Here is a 24,639-nt window from a genome sequence, read left to right as displayed (position 1 = left end):
GTGATTTGTTCATTGCGATCGCGTGAGTCCATCCGTGATCACGTAGAGTAAGTTGATGCCAGGCGATTTTTGTGAATCGCGAAGGTAGGAGTGCGATCACATAGGGTGAGCAGTGTTGGTCACTGCGTTCGCATAGAGACCTTTGCGTTCGCGTAGAAGGACTTGGAGTGGCAGTGGGGTGATAGAATTGCTTTATGCGATCGCATAGAGCTGGTCGCAATCGCATTGTTTTGAGGAAATTGTCTTATCCGATCGCATAGGGTTAAATCTGGGCAGTATTTAAATAGCCCATTTGCGACCCTTATTCATTTGTCTACCATTTTTTAACGGGATTGAAGATTTTGAGGAAACCAAAGGGGAATCACTTGGAGGTAACATTTTTGACTTCATAACTCATTTTTATGTGATTAAAGGTCTAATTAGTGCTGAAAAATTAGGGAAAATCAATGCAAAATGGGTAATTAGGGCTTGAGATTAATAGACCTTAAAATGGGTATTTGAGGGGCCAATTGAACTTCGATTTCAGTGTTTTTGATATGTATAGACTCGTGAGAGTACAAGGATTCCAAAAATGTAAATTTTAGCGATTCCGAGACGTGGGCCAGAGGGGCATTTTTGTCATCTTACCTAATTTCGCGTATTAGCTTAGAATTTATTTGTAGAATTAGTTACTTGAAGTGTTATTTACATTATGTAATTGAATTGAATAGATTTGGGCCATTTGGAGTTGAGTACTCGTGGCAAAAACGTGGTTTCAGGTTGATTTTGAGCCGGTTCGACATAAGTGGCTTGCCTAACCTTGTGTGGAGGACATTCCCCTTAGGATTAGTATGGTGATAGTTGAAATGCCTTGTACGTGAGGTAACGAGTGCGCACTTGTGCTAATTGTTGAAAATTCTATTTTCACTAAAGTAGCTTTAATTGTGTTTTTCCTTTCCTGCCTACATTACTTGAAATTTAAGCCTGTTGTTAGCATAGAGAAGCATGTTTAATTGACTTAACTACTTTATTTGCTTAAACTGCCTTAATTGTATTATGTGAAGCATGCTAGGTTAGAATTACCCGTTTTACCTTAGTATAAAGTTGAGCTTAATTGAGTATTCTTTGTGTGATTGCCTGTGTACTCTACTTTGGGACTACGGGATGGCATCCCGAGAGATCCCCAACACGCATATTGAGGATACCAAGAGATCCTCGGGATACCAAGAGATCCCTAGCATATATTGAGGATACTAAGAAATCCTCGAGATACCAAGAGATCCCTAGCATATATTGAGGATACCGAGAGATCCTTAGGATACCAAGAGATCCCTGGCATATATTGAGGGTACTAAGAGGTCCTCGGGATACTGAGAGATCCGCGGTTATTATCTTGTAAAGAGTGATATTCCTTGTATTGTTTTGCCTCTGTTTCAGTTGTTGTTATCCTTGTTATCCTGTATTTAATTCTTATTATTATCTTTCAACTGTACTGCTTTATCTTATGCTGTCATACCTTATTTTTTATTTAATCTCAGTATGGTCCTAACCTTCCTCGTCATTACCTGACCGAGGTTAGGCTTGACACTTACTGAGTACCGTTGTGGTGTACTCATGCCCTTTCTGTACATATTTTTCATGTGCAGATCCAGGTACCTCTACTCAGACTTATCACGCTTAAGACGAGGCGCTTGTAGAGACTCTGAGGTATATCTGCCGCGTCCGCAGATTGAAGAGTCCCTTTCTACTCTCCCTTTTAAGTATTAGCCCTTCTGTATTTTCTTTCCTTTGTTAGATATTCTGGAATTAGATACTTGTAGACATTCAAAGGCTTGTGATCATGAGATTCTGGGTTTTGGGAAATGTATTTAGTTTTCGAGAGTTGATATTGTGTATGCCGAGCGGCATTTTTAAACACTGTTTTATTTTACTACAACAACAACAACAACAACGACGACCCAGTATAATCCCACAAGTGGGGTCTGGGGAGGGTAATATGTACACAAACCTTACCCCTACCCCGAAGGGTAGAGAGGCTGTTTCTAGGAGACCCTCGGCTCAAAAAAGCAACAGGAGACGATATATTAGTACCATAAAAATGCATAATAAAATAACAGCAATATAGGAGATATGAAATACAGAATACGAAATACGAAATAGATGGCTGGTATAGTAAAAACTAGCAGGTAAAGCCCTGCATCAATAGACGACCAATGACATTCTTAGTCTAACTCCTAACTGGCTAGTCTCACTCTACTGTTTTATTTTACTATTTGTATTTTTATTATTTCTTTCGCAAATTGGTTTATTTTCCGCATTGTTAGGCTTACCTAGTCGTAGAGACTAGGTGTCGTCACGATGATTCACAGAGGGTGAACCGGGGTCGTGATACTACCACTTGAGAAAGAATTCTCTCCCTCTCTCTAGAATTGTTCTCTCTCTAGTATATTATTATAAGTTTTTAACTTGTAATATCTATTTTTCAGTTTCAATAACAATCAAGTTTATATTTATTTTATCCTTGCTCAAGTTTACATTTATATTACTCTGCATTATGATTGGTTAAGTCACCTAATTTAATTTATCGCATTTTATTTATACCGGAATCGAAACCCCTAAAGATTAGGGAATAAATAAATAAATATAAGGACATGAAGCAGTTAGAGTGCAGATAAATAAATTAGGCTGCAGAGCCGACCATATAAATAAAATGCCATAAAGTAAATTAGGTGGCTTATCCAACCATAATAAAGAGTAACATAAATATAAACTTGAGCAATAGTTGAAATAAATATAAACTTGATAGTTATTGAAACTGAAAATTTGATATTACAGGTTAAAATCTTATAATAATATATTAGAGGAAGAGCTCCAACCAACTTTAGAGAGAGCGAGAGAATTCTTTCTCAAGTGGTAGTGTAATGTAGTATGTTTTACTTTTACAAGTGATAGAGGAGGCTATTTATAGCCAAAAACTAAAAATTACTTAGTATTTTTTATGTTATTCATGATGTCATTAGGAGTAAGTGCTAACTGATGTCATGGATGATGTCATCTGTAATGTTATTGTATTGTCATGCTGATTTATTTTCTGATTAATTTCTAAGAACATTAAATCAGGGTCTTCTTCTTCTGATGATGATGATTTTTCATATGTAAATGCTTGATTTTGTTGATATAGAATTTATGTCTCGAAGGAATCAAGAATTTTCTCCATCTACTGAATAAAATCAAGTCTGCTGCTAGAACCGATAAGTTGTGAAGCTGTAATTGATTTTTGTTGTAAAAATAAAATTTGCACAACATCTGTTATAGCTAGATACCGTGGATGAGACAAAAACTACTTGTCTACTGCTGACACATAGGCTTCGGATGAATCCCACATTTTACACCACTTGCAGTGGCCTTGGAGGGCTAACCATGGTAGTCCTTTATGTCCTTCTGGCTTGTGAATGAGTATATCCACGGGATATAAAATCTGTGGGAAAATTGGAGAAGTATGAGTATTTATTGCTCACTGAAAAACCTGTGGCAAGAACAAAATGCGAGTAATATATATATATATTAAGGTACGCGCTTTGCGCGTGTTTTTCATGTCAATGAGTAAATAGTTTTTTTAAAAAAATCAAACAAGTATTGAATAATGTATTTGAATTATAAAATAAAAATAAATTATATATTAAGTGTTGTAACCTCTGAGGATTTTTTTTACTCGTCTAGAATATATTTTACAATTGTTGAGTAACTTTTACTCATTTAAAATATATTTCAATTTATATTGTGTATGATTTTTTAAGGTTGAAATAATTAGTGACTTTTAATTGATTTTAAAGCTCTAATATTAAAAATATTAACTTTAAAGATATTATACTAAAAATAGACTGCACTTTAATGGCATAAGTATATTTTTCAAGAAATTTTATTGTATACGGTAGAAATCGAGACTACCCGTTTTCGTGGGCTCGAAGATTATGTTAAGAGCGAGATCGAAATAGATCAGGAGTGGGCCCGATGGGAGGCTTCGAAGGTCAAAGTGTCTGATGAATATCGAGGCCGAACGTGACCGGCCTCGAGATAATGCAGTTGTAGTTTTGTAACAGAAAGAGTAAGATTCACGCCACATCTCCAAGATCATGGCGTAAATTCCGAGATAAATTTGTACGAGTTAATACGAATCCGTACTAGACGGTTAGACATCTGTCCCAATAAGATTCCTTACTGTAAATAGAAATGTACCTTATTTAGGGTTCCCCTACTATATAAAGGGGACCTAAATCATTTGTAAAGATCATCTAATCATTGGAAAAAAAATATACTCTCTACTTCACGCTCTTTGTTCATCAAAATTATCCTTTAGCTTTATTATTCTTGCTTTATTGTTCTTGACCAATCTCGAGGTCACTTGGGCTTGAGGTCGAGACTGACACATTTGCTGGTCTGGTCTTACTTATTCCTTTCATCTATACTTCAGATTTCTTGATTATTAATTAGTATTAAACTAAACTACGTATCTTTAAACCCACAAATCAAATTTAATTGTTACTCGTATTTTCGCGGTAAACATTTATATACATGTTAGACATTGTGTCCCAACATTTATATACTTTTGGAAAAATTGTTAAGAATAATACAACGAAAAATTGAAACCTTCGAGTCACAATGTCAACATTTTATACGTGCCTAAATATTAGGATCTCTTACCTAGTTTAATAAGGAAAGATTTAATAACAAAAATTTTATTTTATTTTAAAGTTTTAAATATTAGGAAAGTAATACAAATTACAATTATATCCAATATGAAATATATTTTTAAGGGGTAAAAAATGCGAATGACATTTCGCAAAGAGGCTTCGTGCTTTTAATATAGTACTAGTCACTATGTACGTGCTTCGCACGTAATAATAGAATACGCGCAATAATTAACGCATATGTGAGATATGTGAATATACTTGTTACCACATTTTTGCTACTGTTCTTCATATATAACTAATTGTTTTTCAATTATGTCCGTCCTTGTAAGAATTAACTTGAAAGATAAAAGGGTATAATAAGTCTTGTAATTATAGGTTAGATAAATAGAATATGAGCAAATGCTAGAGAGTTACTTTATAAAGTTTAAACCTATTTTAATTATATTTCTGTTACAGTTTTGGAAATGTCTCCTTCTATAAAAGTTTCTTTCGAAAATTGAAATTGCTCATTCTTTTTTCTAACTGTTCTTGCGAATGCTTCTTTTAGTTTTGGTTCCACCAAAGCTTTTCCACCCGACTTCTGTTGGATAATTATAATTCTGCTAACTAATAAGAGGGACTTAGTACACACCTGGACGACATATTGTCTTTTTGTTTAATATTATTTTTTCCGGGGGCTTCATTTGGATTATATCGACCACTTTGGGAAAACTTTACTTTGCCTTTTGTTTCTCACTCTTTTTGTTCTTATCGGTACCAGACATACACGTTTTTGAGAAACTTGGCAGATGCAAGTTCTCAGTATCAATAGGTTAACACCCTTATTGCAAACTCAGTATCACCGATATAAGAAAAGCTCCACCGTCTGCCCATTTTTTTTGTTTTCCTGTCAGGTTTCTCTGAAGAACACAACCTTTGCTAATCAGAGGTTATAGTGTTTGCTACTTTTAGAAGCTTATTTCGAATTTCCGATTTATTTCAAGGTAATTATTTTATAGGATTATTTTGTTTCATCAATGGTATTTTGTATGCTATTTTGATTTTCCCCGCCGTTACCAAATCGGTAAAAAGGTTTCAATGGTTTTATTTTGCTAATTACATTTGCCCTTTAGTAAGAAGAGAGTCTTCCTGATCTTATCTTTGTACTTTCGTGATTTTTCCCTTTTGATCGTTGTTGCTTGTGAGTTTTCTTCTTCTCATCTTGTGTTCCTCTTTGATGGCATGCTAGGGCTTTGTTACACAGAAAGTTCAATTAGTCTATCGACTTTGCTCTTTAGGCGTTTGAGGCAATTCTTGAATGAATTAAGCCTTTTTCTACATTTCTACTATTGTTTTGGTTTAATCTTTCAACTGTGAAATGGTTGGGAAAACATATGACGAAATATTAAACTCTGCCTTTGCTTTCAATTAGAGAGTATGAATTGAACTAAACCATCTATTCCTTGTGTCTTTTTCTCAAAAAGATGAGAAATTTCAATACTAAGTTTGCGATAACCTCTTTAATTGTTTGTTTTTCTCACTTGGTCTTCATGAGCGAGACTTTGAAACTTAAAGTAACATCTGCATGTAGAGTTACCACCTCATTTTCGATGAAATTATGATATAAATAGAGCCATTTATTTTTCCTTCACATTGATAAGCTGGTGAGTGTATAAACGTGGCCAGATGTTCTAAAGTTCTTGCTATTTCACTTATGTAGAAAAGGATGTTTAAAACGAGGAGAAGAAGATTCTATTTTAGCAGTAGAAGCTACTAAATACGTATTTGGTTCTGGTAGTATCTTAATTTCTTGATATAAGACATAAAAAGGGAAAAACTAATTTCTCATGATACATTCTTCCTGCTTTCCTATAGATTACATGCATATACTTATTTTATGTAGTGAGATCCTTTCTTACTTTCAGTTTTCTTCACAACATTTACGAATAAGAAGTGCTTAGACATGTAAACGCAAAGTCTTGGATTCTTTTCTGAATTAAAGAAAAAATTATAGATATAAAATTTGCTAGCTGGACTCAATATGAAAAGGGCACAACATTAACCATAATTCTATAGCTATAGCTTCTATTGAACGATCTTTTTATCACCACAGCCAATTTCTTTCTTTTGATAAGTAATGTTATAGCCATAAATACTCGAAAAAAGTTTTAAAAAATTAAAGCTCTAAACTTACCAAATTAAGCTGAAATCTAACAAACAGGTTGTAAACAAACAAAAAAATAAAAATAAAATCTAACAAACAAGTTATAATGGTTACGTTGTTGTACTTCACTCTTTTTCACAGTACTAAGTACCAAAGAATCTTTAATACATAGCTCAAGTTATAGAAGGTCATATAGTTCTGAAGAGAAGTTTAGATGAAATAGAAAACATCAATCGACAAGAATTTGAACTCATATTGTAACTCTTATAAGACCAACTGAAGGATCAATTATGTATTATTTAATGACACATTTTAATTTGCCTACCCAGCTCTGAACGAAAAAGAGCTAGCAAGATTCCAAAAGGACATCCTGATTTGAGAGCCAAATATTCATTGGAAGTAAGTAGTGTGCTGCTGTCCTTGCTCTTCCCGTTCTTATCTGTACGCTTTGGTGAATTTTTTTGTTTGGATCATTGCTTTCTTGTAAGCTTTCTTCTCATCTTCTGTTTTACTGATGCATCTTTTATGGCATGCTAATGCTTTGCGCACAGAAAGTTTAAGATGTCGGTAGCTTTTGTTCTTTATGTGCTTGAGAAAATTCTTGAGTGAATCAGTCTTCTCATTGACGGTAATTTTAATTCTGGATAAGCGGTGGGCGGTGACACATTTTTATGCTATTCCATATGGTCCTTTTGAATATTCCATGAAAACATTAGGCTGAAAATATCTACAGATAAAAAAGAAGTTGAAATTGCATAGCTGATGGATTCCAAAGAACCAAACAACTGCTTTTACGCAGAAAAAAGAAAGGCTGCAATGCAACTCAGAATACGCAAAGCCTGAAGTTATTATTCCCGGGACCTTACCTCAACGTAGTACATTCAAATTTGCATTATATCAATGATAAAGTTAGTTGCCTCTGTTATATAGTTGCGATAGTTTCTGTTTCATAATCTGTAGTCATTAATCAGGACAGTGGGAAGTTGGATCCTAAAATCTGCGAGGAACACTTGGAACATGCCAAAAATAATTTTCCAGTATGTAAATGTCGATTTGATGTGTTGGATGTTGGCCTTTTCAATTACTGTAAGGTACCGTGATAGCGCTAATTTTATTTAACTTTTTGTTAGTGCTCCTGCCGTGAATTGGAAAACCAGCTAAGATCATTTTTGTACTTGTCGCTCATTCTTTTCCATAAGCTTAAAATACAAAAGGATGCACAAGATTTTAACATTCTATAATCAGAAGCAACAAGAAGTTAGTTGTTGCTGAAAATAGAGGTCTACATAACCCTTCTCCTTTAGTTTTCAATTCTATATGGAACGCTCAATAAGGAAAGCAAAGAACAGACAAGTTCAATTACCCTGCATTTCTGGTATTCAAAGGCCAAAAAATGATGAGGATATTGCAAAATGCTTCAGTAAGTCCTATCATATTTGACCAAGGTTGAAACATTATTACCAAGCTGAAACCGCGTCTTTATTTAAAATTCAATTTTTTTAAAGTATTCAGAATGAACTGAAGTTACGTAGCAATTGGTAGATGACATGCTAAGCTAAACTAATGTAAGCTGTGCAAAAGAAGAATATAATTAGGTATTATCTCTTTGAATAGGTTGAATATAATTAGCTTCTTAATAATTTTATAAAACAGGATCCAATTATTCGGAGCAGCTTGCTATTAACATACACAACTGGCTACGTAGCATTGCAGGTATTCTATATGTTTCAAATAATTGTTATTGTGGCCAACAGCTATTAGATGGTCCAAGGACTGTTAGATCTTGTTTTATGATGCAAATAATATACATGTGCAGGAAATCAATTACAAGAAGTAAAAAAGACTGCTGGAGTGGTTCATGATGTATGAGGAAATAAATCAATTAGCATACAATCGGCAAATCTAGAAAGGTCTCGCAAATCTGGGCGGAATCTAATCAACAAATCAATCAGCAATAACAACAATTAGCTGAGTTGGAAAGAATCAAATAAGCCTTGAGTAAAGGCACAAATCAAGGGCAGAATCACGGAAGATTGAAGGATACGAGGAAATTTGGTACGCGACCGCATTTGGAAGAACCAACAATCACGGAGCAATCTTCATTTGTATCTCTGCTGAAGGAAAGCAATTAAGAGAAGCAACAACTCATTCCTTATTCTTGGAAAGAATCAATTCTTTCCAGAGATCAAATCTCTTGGGTTGTCAAGCCTCTACCATCCATCAAAGTATTTATACCTCGTTGTAAACCCTAGTGTTTATACTTTGATCAAACCAAAATTACTCGCTTTATTCTACTGCAAACAAGCATTGTAGTTCACTAGGATCTGCTGTGTAACAAGCCAGGGAAAGAAAGAGAGCATAACACTGGTGAGGCATTGTATCAAAAACGAGTGCTAGAGAAACCGAGTGAAATTCACTATAACTGTACTCGGAAGAAACTCATTTACTAAAGAGAACTCCCTTGCAACCCAAGGGGACTGGACTAGGATTCACATTGAATACGAACCAGTATAAAAATTCTGGTGTCTTTAATTCCTGCAATTACTTTCTGCAATTTACTTCCTATTATTATATCTGTCAATTTATCATATCTAGTCGACTACTCAAGTAATAAGTCAACTAATAAGCAATTATTTTTAAAAGAGTTATCATTCACCCCCTCTTGTACTTTCAATTGGTATCAGAGCCAGGTTCACATTTTACTTTTACTTAACAGCTTGTGAGAAAAGATCATGGCAAATCAGGTTATCATAGGAGCTCTTTTTCAGGAAAGAACTTCACAAGTTAGACCACCATACTTCAATGGACAACATTTCTCTCACTGGAAAGTACGAATGGAAATCTTTGCTAAAGCTTACGATGTCAAAGTCTGGAGAGTCATCAAAAAGGGAAACTATCCCCTACCGGCTAGCACTCCACCACTTGCTGATCCTGATGATATAGATTCATACTCAAAAGAGCAACTGGAAGTGGTACAAGTGAATAACAAGGCAAGAAACCTGCTTCATAATGCTATAAGTGGTGAAGAATACGAGAAAATATCGAGTTGTGACACAGCCAAAGAGATGTGGGACAAACATGAGGTCACCTATGAGGAAACCAACAAAGTAAAGGAAACACACATCAACATGCTAGTTCATGATTATGAACTATTCTCAATGAAAAAAGGAGAATTCATTGAAGAGATGTTTGCCAGGTTTAGCAAAATAATTAGCGACTTAAAGGCATTTGGCAAACCCTACACCAGTGGTGATCAAGTAAGAAAAATTCTCAGAAGTCTGCCAATCACTTGGCAGACCAAAGTAGTCACACTGGAATCTCAAAACCTAAACAAATTATCCTATGATGAACTACAAGGAGAACTCATTGCTTTTGAAAGAACGCATCTGAAAAAGACAAATCAAGAAGAGAAAAAGAAAATAGTTGCGTTCAAAACCTCTACTAAAATGGCTGAAAATGAAATTGATGATCTTGAAGCTCTACAAGAAGAGATTGCTATGATGTCTAGAAATATGGATGGACTGATGAGAAAATACAGAAACACAAAGAAAGGAAGATACCCACCAAGACGATCCAGACAATACAACGAACAGGACAAGAACGATGGAAAATGCTACGAATGTGAAAAATTTGGGCATATTCAAGCTGAATGCCCAGAATTGAAAAGGAAGATCTCTAGAGGCTTCAACAAGAACAAATCCTTCGGAAGCTGGAGCGATGAGGATGACTCTGGACATGAAGAAATAGCAAATCTTTGCTTCATGACAATTCTGGAAAATGAAATAAACAAAACTTCAGGATGCTGGACAAATGAAGACGATTCAGATGATGAGAATGAGAATTGTTTCATGGCACGAGGTGAAACTAGTGAGGTACGATCTTATGACTGTGAAAGATGTAATGAATTACAGGATATTCTTGATTCAACCTTGAAAGAGTCTCAAAAAATGATGAATGAGCTTAAAAGACATACTAGGGAGGTTAAAGACTGAAAACTCAAACATGAAGTATGTGAAATTAAAAAGGAAGTACTTTAGGAAGAGTTTGAGGGTTTGCAAATGCAGCTCAACAGCTTGCGCAAATCCACCAGTCATAGTTCTGTTAGGTCAAACCAGACGACTTACAAGTCAACTGGAAAGGAACCAACCAAAACTAAGTCAACCAGTCGGTCAGACCGGGTGACTTACAAGTCAACTAGGAAAGAATCAGCTAGAACTAAGTCAGCTAGTTCAAACACTTATGAAAGACCTATAAGCAGGTCTGAAGCTACATGTCATTACTGTAATAAAAATGGGCATAAATATTCCTTTTGTTATTTTCGTAAATCAAATGTATCAGGATGGGTTTGGAAACCAAAAAATTCTAAACCTAGTACTACTAACCCTCCAGGACCCAGGCAAACTTGGGTACCTAAAAGAAAGTAATCATCTTGTCTTGCAGGAACACCACATAGTAAGCCGCAAAGGAAAATGGTATCTACATAGTGCGTGTTCCAGTCATATGACAGGAGACAAAAACCTGTTCAAAAAAGTTACAAAAATCGATGGAGGAAGTGTTAAATTTGGAGACGATTCAAGGGGCAAAATAGTCGGTACTGGAACAATTCCCTTCAATAACAATTGTGACATTACTGAAGTTTATCTCGTCGATGGACTAAACTACAATCTCTTGAGCATAAGTCAACTCTGCGACTCTGGATATGAGGTAAAGTTTAAGCAAACAGGTTGTGCTATTGAAGACGAATCAGGTAAGATAATTCTTCCTGGAAAAAGGTATGGAAATGTTTATATACTTGATGGTTTTGAAAAGATAGATGGCCATATTTGCTTATCTTCTATGTCTGATGATCCATGGTTATGGCATAGGAGACTAAGTCATGCTAGTATGCATTTGATTGAAAAACTGTCCAAACATGATTTAGTTGTTGGTTTGCCTAAATTGAATTTTTCTAGAACTCATATTTGTGATGCATGTCAAATGGGTAAACATACCAGAAATTAATAAAGATATAGTATCTACTTCAAAACCTTTGCAATTACTTCATATGGACTTATTTCCTACTAGAACTGCTAGTATAGGAGGAAAGAGGTATGCATTTGTTATTGTTGATGATTTTTCACGTTTCACTTGGGTAATCTTCTTGTCTCATAAGGATAGAGCTTTAAGAAATTTTGAAGTTTTCTGCAAAAGGGTTGAAAGAGAAAGGGGACATCTGATCTCAAAAATTCAGAGTGACCATGGAGGAGAATTTGAAAGCAAAGCTTTTGAAGACTTCTGTAACGATCAAGGATACACTCATAATTTCTCTGAACCACGCTCACCACAACAAAATGGGGTTGTGGAAAGAAAGAACAAAACTCTCCAAGATATGGCAAGAACCATGCTACTAGAACATTCATTGCCAAACCACTTCTGGGCAGAAGGTGTAAGTACTGCTTGTCACATCCTCAACCGTTGCCTCATAAGGCCAATTCTGAAGAAGACACCATATGAACTCTGGAAAGGTAAACATCCGAATATCAGTTACTTCCATCACTTTGGAAGCACATGTTTCATTCACAATAACGGTAAGGATAATCTTGGAAAGTTTGATCCAAGAATTGACGAAGGTATTTTTCTTGGTTATTCATTAAATAGCAGATCTTTTAGAGTCTATAATAAACGTACTTTATGTGTAGAAGAATCTGTACATGTTATATTCGATGAAAATAATCCCTTGGTCGAGAAAGGAACTACTGCAGGTGATGAAGATCAAACTCAAGAAGCTCAGGATAAAGGAAAATCATAAGAGTCGACTAATACATCTAGGGTGATCGAGTCAACCGGTGAAAATAGCAGAAATATTTCAGATCCACAAATCGAGTCGACTACAAATGCAATTCGACCAAATGAATAGAGAAGCGAACCCAATATCCTCAGAAATTTATTATAGGAGATCCAAACGAAGGAATGAAAATCAGGCTGCTCTCAAGAAGAAAGCAAATATTGCATTGATTTCTCAAATTGAGCCAAAAAAGATAGAGGAAGCACTAAAAGATTCAAGCTGGGTGCAAGCCATGCAAGAGGAATTAGATCAGTTCAGCAAGAATCAAGTGTGGAAACTAATACCCAAACTTGATAATGTGTCTGTAATCGGAACAAAGTGAGTATTTAGAAACAATTGAACGAGGATGGAAAGGTCATAAGAAATAAAGCTAGACTAGTTGTTCAGGCTATTCACAGCAAGAAGGAGTCGACTATGATGAGACTTTCGCCCCAGTAGCTCGTTTGGAGTCCATACGGATTCTTCTGGCATATGCTTCTTTTAAAGGTTTTAGGCTGTTTCAAATGGATGTTAAAAGCGCCTTTTTAAATGGATTTATCGAGGAAGAAGTTTTTGTGAAACAACCTCCAGGCTTTGAGGACTCAAAATTTCCATACCATGTATACAAGCTTACTAAAGCACTGTATGGGTTGAAACAAGCTCCACGTGCCTGGTATGATAAGTTGAGTACCTTTCTTATTGATCATGGCTTTACAAGAGGTAAAATAGACACTACTTTATTTATCAAACGATCATCAGAAGGTAACCTCATTATTCAAATTTATGTTGATGATATTATATTTGGTAGTGCTAACCCTCTTATGTGCAAAGAATTTTCAAATCTTATGCAAAGCGAATTTGAAATGAGCATGATGGGTGAGCTCACGTTCTTCCTTGGGCTACAAATTTAACAATCCGAAGAAGGAACTTTTATATGTCAGACCAAATATACAAAAGAGCTGATTCAAAAATTTGGTATGAACAATGCAAAATCAATTGGAAATCCAATAAGCCCCACTATAAATCTAGACAAAGATGAACAGGGCACCCCTGTTGATGAAACCAAATATAGGGGAATGATTGGATCACTGCTATATCTGACAGCAAGTCGACCAGATATTATGTTCAGCGTATGTAAATGTGCCAGGTTTCAGTCAGCTCTCAAGGAGTCACATTTGACTATTGTAAATAGAATTATTCGATATCTCATTGGAACTGTATCTTATGGATTGTGGTATCCTCGCTCTAACTCTTTTAAACTAGAAGGTTTTTCAGATGCTGATCTTGTAGGTGATAAAGAAGATAGAAAAAGCACAAGCGGCACATGTCAATTACTAGGAAAGGCTTTAATATCCTAGAACAGTAAAAAGAAAGCATCAGTCGCTTTGTCCACTACTGAAGCTGAATACACTACTATTGGACAATGTTGTGCACAACTACTATGGATGTCTTATCAATTGGGTGACTATGAGCTTTCGTTTAAACCTATACAAATCTTTTGTGATAATTCTAGTGCTATTTGTCTTTCAAAAAATCTTGTGCATCATTCTAGAGCAAAGCATATAGATATTAACCATCATTTTATTAGAGATCATGTTCTTAAGGGAGACACAAAAATATCCTTTGTTGGAACTTCTGCTCAGTTAGCTGATATTTTTACTAAGCCTTTGTTAGAAGAAAGATTTTTTACTTTGAGAAAATTACTTGGTATTATTTGCATTTCTAATAACTCTTAGGACCTATGTGCTCAGTTACTTTTAAAGTGCTATAATTGTCCTTTTCCCACGCCTTAATTACGCCTCCGATTTTTCCCTCTCTTTTCGCTTCTTTCACATCAGTTCGCAGTTCGAAGATGGAAAGTCAATCATCACGTCTTCTCAACTGACAACTTTTCCTTTCATGTACTCAACCGTCAAAACCCTCTTCTTAAGTTAGAAAACCCATTCAGTCACTCTCATCTCCATCTCCTCTCCAATACCTTTAGCAAAGCCCCTTCTCTATAATGGCGAAACACTCCAAAAATCCCTCTGCCTTCACCAGAAAAAGCTTGAGGCAAGCAACCCATGGAAGATCCCCCTATTTCATCTACCCCAAAGAAATCAAAGGTTGATTTCTCTGCCTCACTCGAGTCTGACCTAAATTTCTGGGATACCCCAAATAGGGATCTTTTCATTACTCTTAATGACAAGCCCATCGCCCATGAAAGGGTCGTGGATCTTGATGATATGGAAGCCCTTAACTGTAAGGTTAAAGAACTTTTTGTTTATCAAGGGTGGGAAAAATTCCTCTCTATTCCTCCGCCTAAGGTATATGAACCCCTGGTCAAAATATTTTATGCAAATCTTTGCTCTAGTAAACTAGATAGGTTGGAATCTCTAGTGCTAGGTAAGCGCATTGTTCTTGATTGTGCCCAGTTTGACTCACTTTTTCAATGTCGTTGCTTTGGTTTCCCTACTCTGTTTAAAAATGTGTGGCCTGATGACTTTGAAATCTCTTTTGACCAAGCCAAACAGTGCATTGTTGAGTGTCCCTCTAAAATCCTTCCAAACCAATTGGGCCCCAGTGATGTTAGTTTTGAAACTCGGGTTCTGGCCCATATTGTGGCAACCACTTGCTTCCCCGCACTGGTTCCTTTTCAACCTTCTCTCAAAGAGATACATTCTTTGTCTACTGCCTTATCACCAACCTCAAAATCAAGCTTTCCTCCTGGGTTATCAATTTCATGATAGAAAGTGCTGAAGATCCCACTAGTTTACCATATGGCATGACAATCACTCATATTTTGGAAGCCCATCAAATTTTTCTATCCAACTATCCATTCATCACTGTCTCCAAGTCCTATAATTCTAGAGCTTTTGCTAGTATGGGCCATGTGAGTATCAAGGGCTCCTGGGTTAAGAAAAGTGAGAGTGAAGCAAAACAGGCCCCTATAGAATCCAAACCTTCACCCGCTGTTCCTCCTCCTACTCTTGTCAGTTCTGAGCTTAGTGAGAAGCTTTGCACTATTAACTCCCAACTCTCTGACATCAAGAACCTTCTTTCCGCCACTCAGCCTACTCTGAGTAACATTCATGCTATTTCCAAGGAAACAGGGTCTGACGTGTCAAAAATCAGAGTTGTTGTTCTCAGAGTGAGGGAGAATGCTGTCAAAGCTTTCAAGGAGGTTCACGACAGACTGGATGGTATGAGCGTCTCTGCAAATACAAGCTTCGAACAGTTAAAGGAGGTCATCTGCAACACCCTTACCTATTTCCTGCGCCGCTAGTGTGGATGTTTTTAAGACTATGTGTTTTTTTTTGACAATTTGTTTTGGTGGTTTGTGGTTTAAGCCCCTGGATAATTATGTTTTTGCTGCTACTGTGGGCTGTTTTACCAGCCGCTGGATAATCTCTTCTGCTTTACTGCTATTTATTCTCTTATTTCCTCTTTGCTGATGACAAAAGGGGGAGAATATCTATGTGTATAGGTAGCACATATTGGTATATTGTACAAGTACAATTCTACTGCATACATTGAGGGGAGTATCATGGAACAAGTCGACTGCATACATTAAGGGGGAGTATCATGGACAAGTCAAGTTGAGTAGTAAAACACAGGGAGGTCGACTGGTGTTTACTTCTATACATTATTATATTATTTTGCCATCATCAAAAAGGGGGAGATTGTTAGATCTTGTTTTAATGATGCAAATAATATACATGTGCAAGAAATCAATTACAAGAAGTAAAGAAGACTGCTGGAGCGGTTCATGATGTATAAGGAAAGAAATCAATTAGCATACAATCGACAAATCTGGAAAGGTCTCGCAAATCTGGGCTGAATCTAATCAACAAATCAATCAGCAATAACAACGATTAGCTGAGTTGGAAAGAATCAAATAAGTCTTGAGTAAAGGCACAAATCAAGGGCAGAATCACGGAAGATTGAAGGATACGAGGAGATTTGGTATGCGACCGCATTTGGAAGAACCAACAATCAAGGAGCAATCTTCATTCATATCTCTGTTGAAGGAAAGCAATTAAGAGAAGCAACGACTCATTCCTTATTCTTGGAAAGAATCAATTCTTTCCAGAGATCAAATCTCTTGGGTTGTCAAGCCTCTACCATCCATCAAAGTATTTATACCTCGTTGTAAACCCTAGTGTTTATACTTTGATCAAACCAAAATCACTCTCTTTATTCTACTGCAAACATGCATTGTAGTTCACTAGGATCTGCTGTGTAACAAGTCAGAGAAAGAAAGAGAGCATAACACTGGTGAGACATTGTATCAAAAACGAGTGCTAGAGAAATTGAGTGAAATTCAATACAACTGTATTCGGAAGAAACTCATTTACTAAAAAGAACTCCCTTGCAACCCAAGGGGACTGAACTAGAATTCACATTGAATCCGAACCAATATAAAATTTTTGGTTTCTTTAATTCCTGCAATTACTTTTTGCAATTTACTTCCTGATATTATATCTGTCAATTTATCATATCTAGTCGACTACTCAAGTAATAAGTCAGCTAATAAGCAATTATTTTTAAAAGAGTTACAATTGACCCCTCTTGTACTTTCGAGGACCACATGTTGCAGCATCCACATTATGGAGCTCTGCATTTTAAGCTTACGAAGTCTAAAAGACATTATTTTAAGAATTATTTCTGCATTTCAACGCCACTCATCCTGCTTCCTTATCTTTTATCATCTTTCGTAAGATTATTCTTGCATGCTAGAGGTACTGGTTACATATGTTAACTATAATGTTTTTCAACATTTTAGTACTGACAAAATGCATGTCATTTACAGAGTATACTTTCATTCCACAAGTTCTCAGCACGAATCAATCCAGTTAGGTAAATTATTTATGAAAATAATGTTACTATTAATCAAAAATAGCTTAAATTTCTTTTGCTTCAGTCACTTCTTCCCTAATACTATCTTAACCACATTCTTCAAGTGCTTAGCCAGACGTTTGCCTGCTAAATTATTTATTTTACAATGGTACGCAACTATGATCAATTAGCAAGATCTGGAATGGGGATGACATTACCTGCCTCTTCTTAATGTTTGAGTTGCTGCTTATGCACAGCCAAAGCACCATTGAGCGATATAGATCAAAGTTTGAAATTAATGAGCAAGCAAAGGTATTACAAATACTTGGAATCTGTAACTTCCACTCCTAATAGCCAAAACCAAGAGAGTTACTGGTACATAATTTTACTCACCTGATCAGTTGTCTCCATTCCCATTAATTTACAGAAGTGGTCTCTGTTGTCTCGCCGGAGCCCTCTTTGTTGGTATTACATTTTCTAATTTCTCTCTGTTGAAATGTTGTGATTCCTTTACACCAGCAACAGTAAAAATCTGTACAGTTGTTTTGCCTATGTTGTGCTGAAAGATAAAACTAAGGAAATCAGTCTTTTTAACTTATAGGAGATATTAACTAACTAACTATGTTGTACCAATGTATGTCATTTTTAATTTTATTAATTGAGTACATGATATGCTGTTATATCAAATTGTCGAACTTGGGCAACTTTTAAAGGAAAAATTAATTACATAAGCGGGTTAACTGAAATATTTTTGGACAGATTAAAAAGGTATGGTGAATGCTTTCCTTCATATAATCTGCTGGTATGGTCCTGTCCTTGAATCCATTATCAAAATTACTGAAGAATTAGCATACAAACAAGCAAAAGAGGCCGATCAACTGTTTTCAAAAGGCAAATATTTGGGTAACATTCATCCTTCCTCTCTCCCCCTTGTCCCTCTTTCTTTCTTGTATACCCTTGCTACTATTAGCATTTTATTTACTCTTAACATCCTCCATTATTCCAACACTTTTCACTTTATTCTAAGAAATGAATCCGGCCGTTTTTTAATCTTAATTAGAAAACTTCATATACAATTAGCTTTCTCAGAATTTGCTCAAAAGGAAACATTTATTTGATTTTATTCTTTATAGGTCCTCTTCATCGGGTTCCGTATGGTCTGAAGGACATCATTGGCTTCCAAATCTTTCAAGGATCAAGTTCTTGATGTTGAAGCTTGGGTTTATAAGAGGTATTGATAAATTAATGAATGTAGAGGCCTCATCCAGAGGCAACCCTATTACACGTGTTTGTATAACTTTTAGATACGGTTGATACAGGCTGAAATTTGCTGATATAGTTCTTGTTGCAAAATCAGTCGCTGATTCTTTAGCATGTGATATGATATCTGGTTTCGCGATAAAATAATAAACCCATGGAACGTGGAAGAATTTTCTGCTGTTTCATTGGCAAGGCTAGCTTCCTGTACCTCAGCAGGTATATCGAGTTATTAAGCTATCACTAATACAGGTATTTTGATGGAGGTAAACCTATGTTCCATTGTAGCAAATATGATATTACTTGTTTTGCTAGATGCCTATATCTGTTTGTGTATCTGCACGGTCGAAAGAATAGACTTGAACTAACTGTTAGTAATTCAGTGATCCAAATCAATAAAATTCAAAAGATCTTATGTATTGTGTGCCTAATCCCGAAATTGGTACAACAAAAATGACCAACAAGAAGGAAAATTATGTGCAATAGGTAAATTCTGATGAGCAATATCAGCCCCCCATGAACTTTGTGCTTGTAGATGGAATCCTCCATCAAGACTTAGAATGACAGTTCCCGTTGTTTGTGTTAGTTTTACTTATTAGTAGGCGAAGTATATTCTTTTAATAACTGTGTCTTTGTGTTGCAGGTATAGTTCCTTTCGCAATTAATTCAGAAACTTTTGGGTCGATTACCTACCCAGCTACTAGGTATGGTGTTACTGCATTGCAGCCCATTTTTGGAGCTGTTGGTCGTACTGGAATTATGAGCACATCTGAAAGCCTTGTACCATATCTCTTCCACAAACACAGAATTTGATCCCATTTCATCTATGTTTTATCTTTTATTATAACAGGACTGACACTTAAATCTTGTTATTATATTAGGACAAAAGTAGGGCCATTTTGTAGAAGTGCAGCAGATTGCGCAACGTCAATTACCTTCAATGTTTAATTTCTTCATTCATATACCTGTTTCAAAATATCCTTGCCAAGGATTGTATTGAGAAATTTCAAAATTCCAAAGGCACTAGCTTCATCCACCTAGTATAAGAATAAAAGTAAAGAGATTTAAAGATGTGGATGAATTATCAGCCAACATTCACAAATTTAAAGATTCAACTTTTTAGTTGTCAGTAACTATCTTTTGGCTGCGTTAGAAAGCCAAATCTAATCTATAAAATATAATATTAAAAGAGACAAAAATTACCTCTAAAAAGATTTGCATGAGTTGCAATGTCGTGAATATAATGAAAATATTTATATAGAGGCAATATATGTGTTTCATACGTGGGATTGCTATGGTTTTGAATATGAGATTGTACTATTATTCTGTGTAATTTTTCAGGTAGAATTAGTATAGTACTAGAACATTACATTCGATTATTTAAAAGAATTCTATTATTAGTTGGTATCAAATTCCTAAATATTAGGCAAATTATTATTAGATTACTATTTTATCCAACATGGAACTATTTTTTTTAAAAAATATTTAAGGGTATAAAAGTCAATAAATATTTTAAGGATATTTTAGTCGTTCAATATTTAGTCTGAAATATTAGTGTTTTTATAATAATAGTGTATATATATACCAGTTCGGGTTCATGCCGGGCCGATCTACCACAGAAGTTATCCACCTTATTAGGAGGATGGTGGAACAATACAGGGATAGGAAGAAGGATCTCCACATGGTGTTTATTGATCTGGAGAAAGCGTACGATAGGGTTCCTAGGGAGGTCTTATGGAGCTGCTTAGAGGATAAAGGGGTCCCGGTTGACTATATTAGGGTGATTAAAGACATGTATGATGGAGCTAAGACTCGGGTTAGGACAGTAGGAGGCGACTCTGAACACTTTCCAGTTATTACGGGGTTGCACCAAGGGTCTGCGCTCAGCCCATTCCTATTTGCCCTGGTGATGGATGCACTGACTCATCATATTCAAGGGGAGGTGCCATGGTGCATGCTATTTGCTGATGACATTATTCTAATTGACGAGACACGAGGCGGCGTCAACGAGAGGCTAGAGATTTGGAGACATGCTCTTGAGTCTAAAGGTTTCAAGTTGAGCAGGACGAAGACGGAATACCTCGAGTGCAAATTTGGAGTTGAGCCGACGGAAGCGGGAGTTGAAGTGAGGCTTGACTCTCAAGTCATTCCCAAGAGGGGTAGTTTCAAGTACCTTGGATCGGTTATTCAGGGGATCGGGGAGATTGACGAGGATGTCACACACCGTATAGGGGTGGGGTGGATGAAGTGGAGGTTAGCGTCGGGAGTCTTGTGTGACAAGAAAGTGCCACCGTTACTAAAAGGTAAGTTTTATAGAGCAGTGGTTAGGCCTGCCATGTTATATGGAACTGAATGTTGGCCGGTAAAGAACTCACACATCCAGAAGATGAAAGTAGCAGAGATGAGGATGTTGAGGTGGATGTGCGGGCATACAAGGATGGATAAGATTAGGAATGAAGATATTCGAGAGAAGGTGGGTGTGGCCCCCATGGAGGACAAGATGCGGGAAGTAAGACTCAGATGGTTCGGGCACATTCAGAGGAGGAGCACTGATGCACCGGTGAGGAGGTGTGAGCGACTGGCTGTAGTGGGCACGCGGAGAGGTAGAGGGCGACTTAAGAAGTATTGGGGAGAGGTGATCAGATAGGACATGACGCGACTTAGGATTACTGAGGACATGGCCCTTGACAGGGAATTATAGAGGTCGAGCATTAAGGTTGTAGGTTAGGGGAAAGTTGTGAATATTTCTACAGCACAATAGAGTGAGACTAGCTAGTTAGGAGTTAGACTAAGAATGTCATTGGTCGTCTTTTGATGCAGGGCTTTACCTGCTAGTTTTACTATACCAGCCATCTATTTCGTATTTCGTATTCTGTATTTCATATCTCTTATATTGCTGTTATTTTATTATGCATTTTTATGGTACTAATATATCGGCTCCTGTTGCTTTTTTGAGCCGAGGGTCTCCTGGAAACAGCCTCTCTACCCTTCGGGGTAAGGGTAAGGTCTGCGTACATATTACCCTCCCCAGACCCCACTTGTGGGATTTATACTGGGTCGTTGTTGTAGTGTATATATATACCCTTACCGTTTATTTTTAGTCTAAACGTTGAATGAGTGGCTATTTCGGTTAATTTTTGTCGATGGCCTAATTTCAGCTGAAATGTGATAGTTCCTTTCATTCGATTGAATGTTTGTCGAAAATTCAGGAGTTAATAGCCTAAATATGCATCATTTGAACCAAAAATTGAAAAACTAATGTAAACCTGAAGAAATGATCTAAATTATATAAATGTTAATAGTATAATGACTTATCAATTTTTTTTTTGTTTTGTTGAAAGTTATGGCAGAATTTTTCGTAAGCAATATCGACATATTGTTACAGTTGCTGTTGTAGTTAGTGAATTTTAGCCTTGATGTATGGTGGTTGAAACGTCTTATTTCCTATCCAATGTGATATATCTTAGTATTATCTTTAAGAAACGTATCAACATTTGCTTCGTGGGCAAAGTGCATATTAATTTTTAATGGCTTGAAATGAAGTGCACATTGTTGAAACTAGAGTTACTTGTTAAGTGTTTATGCTGTTACACTTTTCCGAGATCTGTATCAAAGTCGATTAAAGGGGAGGAAGATATATAATACTGCTTATCCTTTTCCCCACAATGTTTTTTTTTTTTTTTTTTTTTTTCTCTTTTAAGGTTTGAGAATCTCTTCTCTTTCCAAATTCCAAATCTAGAAATTAATATGTCGGAAGGAGAGAGAGGTTTTTCCATGTGGGTGTTTATGATTACATGATATCAATCTTATGAATTCTGGATTTTAGAACAACATTTTCAAGTGTTAATAAATTTAATATTTGTATATATTTAATAAATTCTAAATATAAAATATATTTTGAGCAAAAGTTACAGGGTTCGGCCAAAGTACCGTAGCTCGGCTTGTACTTCCGCCTTGTTTATGACTGTTGAATATTGAAGTATTAAAACTGTTGGTTCATATGGGAATGTTTTCTTTTATGCTATATGCATATAGGAAATATTAGGAATGACCTTCCTATCTTGAACAGTGAAGTATTTGAACTATTGGTTCATATGGGAATGTTCTCTTTTATTCTAAGCATACAGAAATATATTAGGAATGTTATTCCTATCTTGAACAGTGAAGTATTAGATCCATGTTGCCTGTTGGCTCGTAGTATTGTAACTGCAAAGATTATAGGATGAAGGTTAATGAGAGCCTTCAATGTAAGATAAAAAGTAAGACATTTGGATAATATTTGGTTGAAGTTGAAAGAAATATTTTAAGTTGAAATAGAAGTAAAAAAGTATTTAGATGTTGAAGTTATGTTTCGGTTATGAATTTTACTTCAAATAGAATTTATTTTTATGTGTAAAAACTATCATTTCAGTTGAAATGGTAGTGTGTTACAACTGAAATAATCAGGTGCAGAGGTGGATCCAGGATTTGATGGTCGCGGGTGCTACTTTTTAGTACAAACCTATCATTAGTGAAGGAGATTGAATTAGGGTGTATGTTTTATTGGTTTGATTCATTTTGAACTAATTATGTTCGGTTCGATTTATAAGATTTTTGGTGCATAAATAAATATATGACCATCAAACTAATAATTTTTGTCCAATTCGATCTAATTCTCTAGCTCTATTGAATGATGTAATTAGATGCATGAAAGTTAAAATAAAATTTAAATTAGCAAATGCATCCCTTATATGTCTATGAATGCCATATCTATAAAAGATTTTTAGAAATCATGGAAACAATAAAATTATATGGATAAAAAGAGAAAATTAAAAAAAATCACATTCAAATAAAATATTGAAGATCTACGCAAAGAAAAAGAAGCAAATATAGTTTTGAATAAATAATAAAATGGTTGTACTAAGAGAGGAAATCAAAAGATGAAAAAACACAAGAAATTAAGAACAGAAGCATAAATAAAGTAAAGAATGAAAGGAACTGACGAGATTCGATCCTGTATCTAATCTAATATAGAGAAAGATGGCTTTGAACCATGGCACCTAGAGCAAACGTATTAGTCAAGGTGCCAACCTTTTAATATATAGCTATTTCTTTGCAGAATATCAATATATATATAAACACACATAAAATTTACCTGAGCGTCCGGGTGGCGTGCCACCCCCAACCGTCTACATAGATCCGCCCCTGATCAGGTGTCATGAAAAAACTAACAAAGCATATATCAAAAAAAATATGATTCAGTTAATTTACCTATATTTAGAGGCGAAAATAAGAAATTCACTATATAAAAAGAATATAAAATATCGAAAAAATGGCTTTGTGAATTTTGTAACTATAACCCATATGTAAGATCCACGTAGTTGAAGAGCAGTGACTACAATAGGGCGCCCTTTAACAAAGTGTCATCTGACACAATGTTGTCGAAAAAATTCACTAAATATATATATAAATAGTCCTTTCTGAATATATATATATATATATATATATATATATATATATATATAATTTGCTGATATTTCTTGAAAATAATATAAAGTAAATATCAATTTGGGACAATAAATAAAGCCTTAGCTTAGAACTTCAACAATTTCAGAACACCAGTACAGTATACATATACGAGTCGATTTAAAAAATCTTGCGCAAAATCTTTCCTACATTCTTGATCCACCTCTTTTTTCCCTCTCAATTTTTTTTAAGTGGAATGATTTCCCATAAGTAAATTAGTTAGTGAAAATGATAGAACTTCTATCCACTATCCTTTTTTAATTTCCTATGGCTTGTTGAAATTGTCAATCTACTAGATAATCTCTACATTGATTGAGCAGTTGTTTTGAGCTGTAATCGCACTCATAAAATAGTCTATGTACTGCTATATATAGCAGAAAACAATATTTTATAACTAGCTGTCCATATGGGTTCTAGATCATAATAATGCCATTTTGTTAGTG

General features: G+C 35.5%; 1 protein-coding gene and 2 long non-coding RNA genes across 3 annotated transcripts; all 3 read left to right on the top strand.

Annotated features, from left to right (window-relative positions):
* The first annotated feature begins 5,415 nt into the window (after positions 1-5,415).
* Positions 5,416-9,240, top strand: LOC104249465 (uncharacterized). The gene is made up of 4 exons (XR_716754.2): positions 5,416-5,653; positions 7,143-7,212; positions 8,467-8,526; positions 8,630-9,240. It is a non-coding gene; the product is annotated as an uncharacterized lncRNA (long non-coding RNA).
* A 305-nt stretch (positions 9,241-9,545) lies between these two features.
* LOC138883749 (uncharacterized) lies at positions 9,546-10,805 on the top strand. The gene has a single exon (XM_070164459.1). The coding sequence runs from the start codon at positions 9,546-9,548 to the stop codon at positions 10,803-10,805; it is 1,260 nt and encodes a 419-aa protein (XP_070020560.1).
* Positions 10,806-17,945: 7,140 nt separating this feature from the next.
* LOC104249464 (uncharacterized) lies at positions 17,946-19,272 on the top strand. The gene is made up of 3 exons (XR_011404582.1): positions 17,946-18,337; positions 18,568-18,665; positions 18,754-19,272. It is a non-coding gene; the product is annotated as an uncharacterized lncRNA (long non-coding RNA).
* The last annotated feature ends 5,367 nt before the right edge of the window (positions 19,273-24,639 follow it).

Source organism: Nicotiana sylvestris, chromosome 12 (assembly GCF_000393655.2).
Source record: "Nicotiana sylvestris chromosome 12, ASM39365v2, whole genome shotgun sequence".
NCBI classification, from domain to species: Eukaryota; Viridiplantae; Streptophyta; class Magnoliopsida; order Solanales; family Solanaceae; genus Nicotiana; species Nicotiana sylvestris.
This window is presented reverse-complemented; position numbering and strand designations above follow the sequence as displayed.

Bases quoted from the DNA above. Each gene is read 5' to 3' on its own strand.
- LOC138883749 (XM_070164459.1), top strand. From the start codon at position 9,546: ATGGCAAATCAGGTTATCATAGGAGCTCTTTTTCAGGAAAGAACTTCA.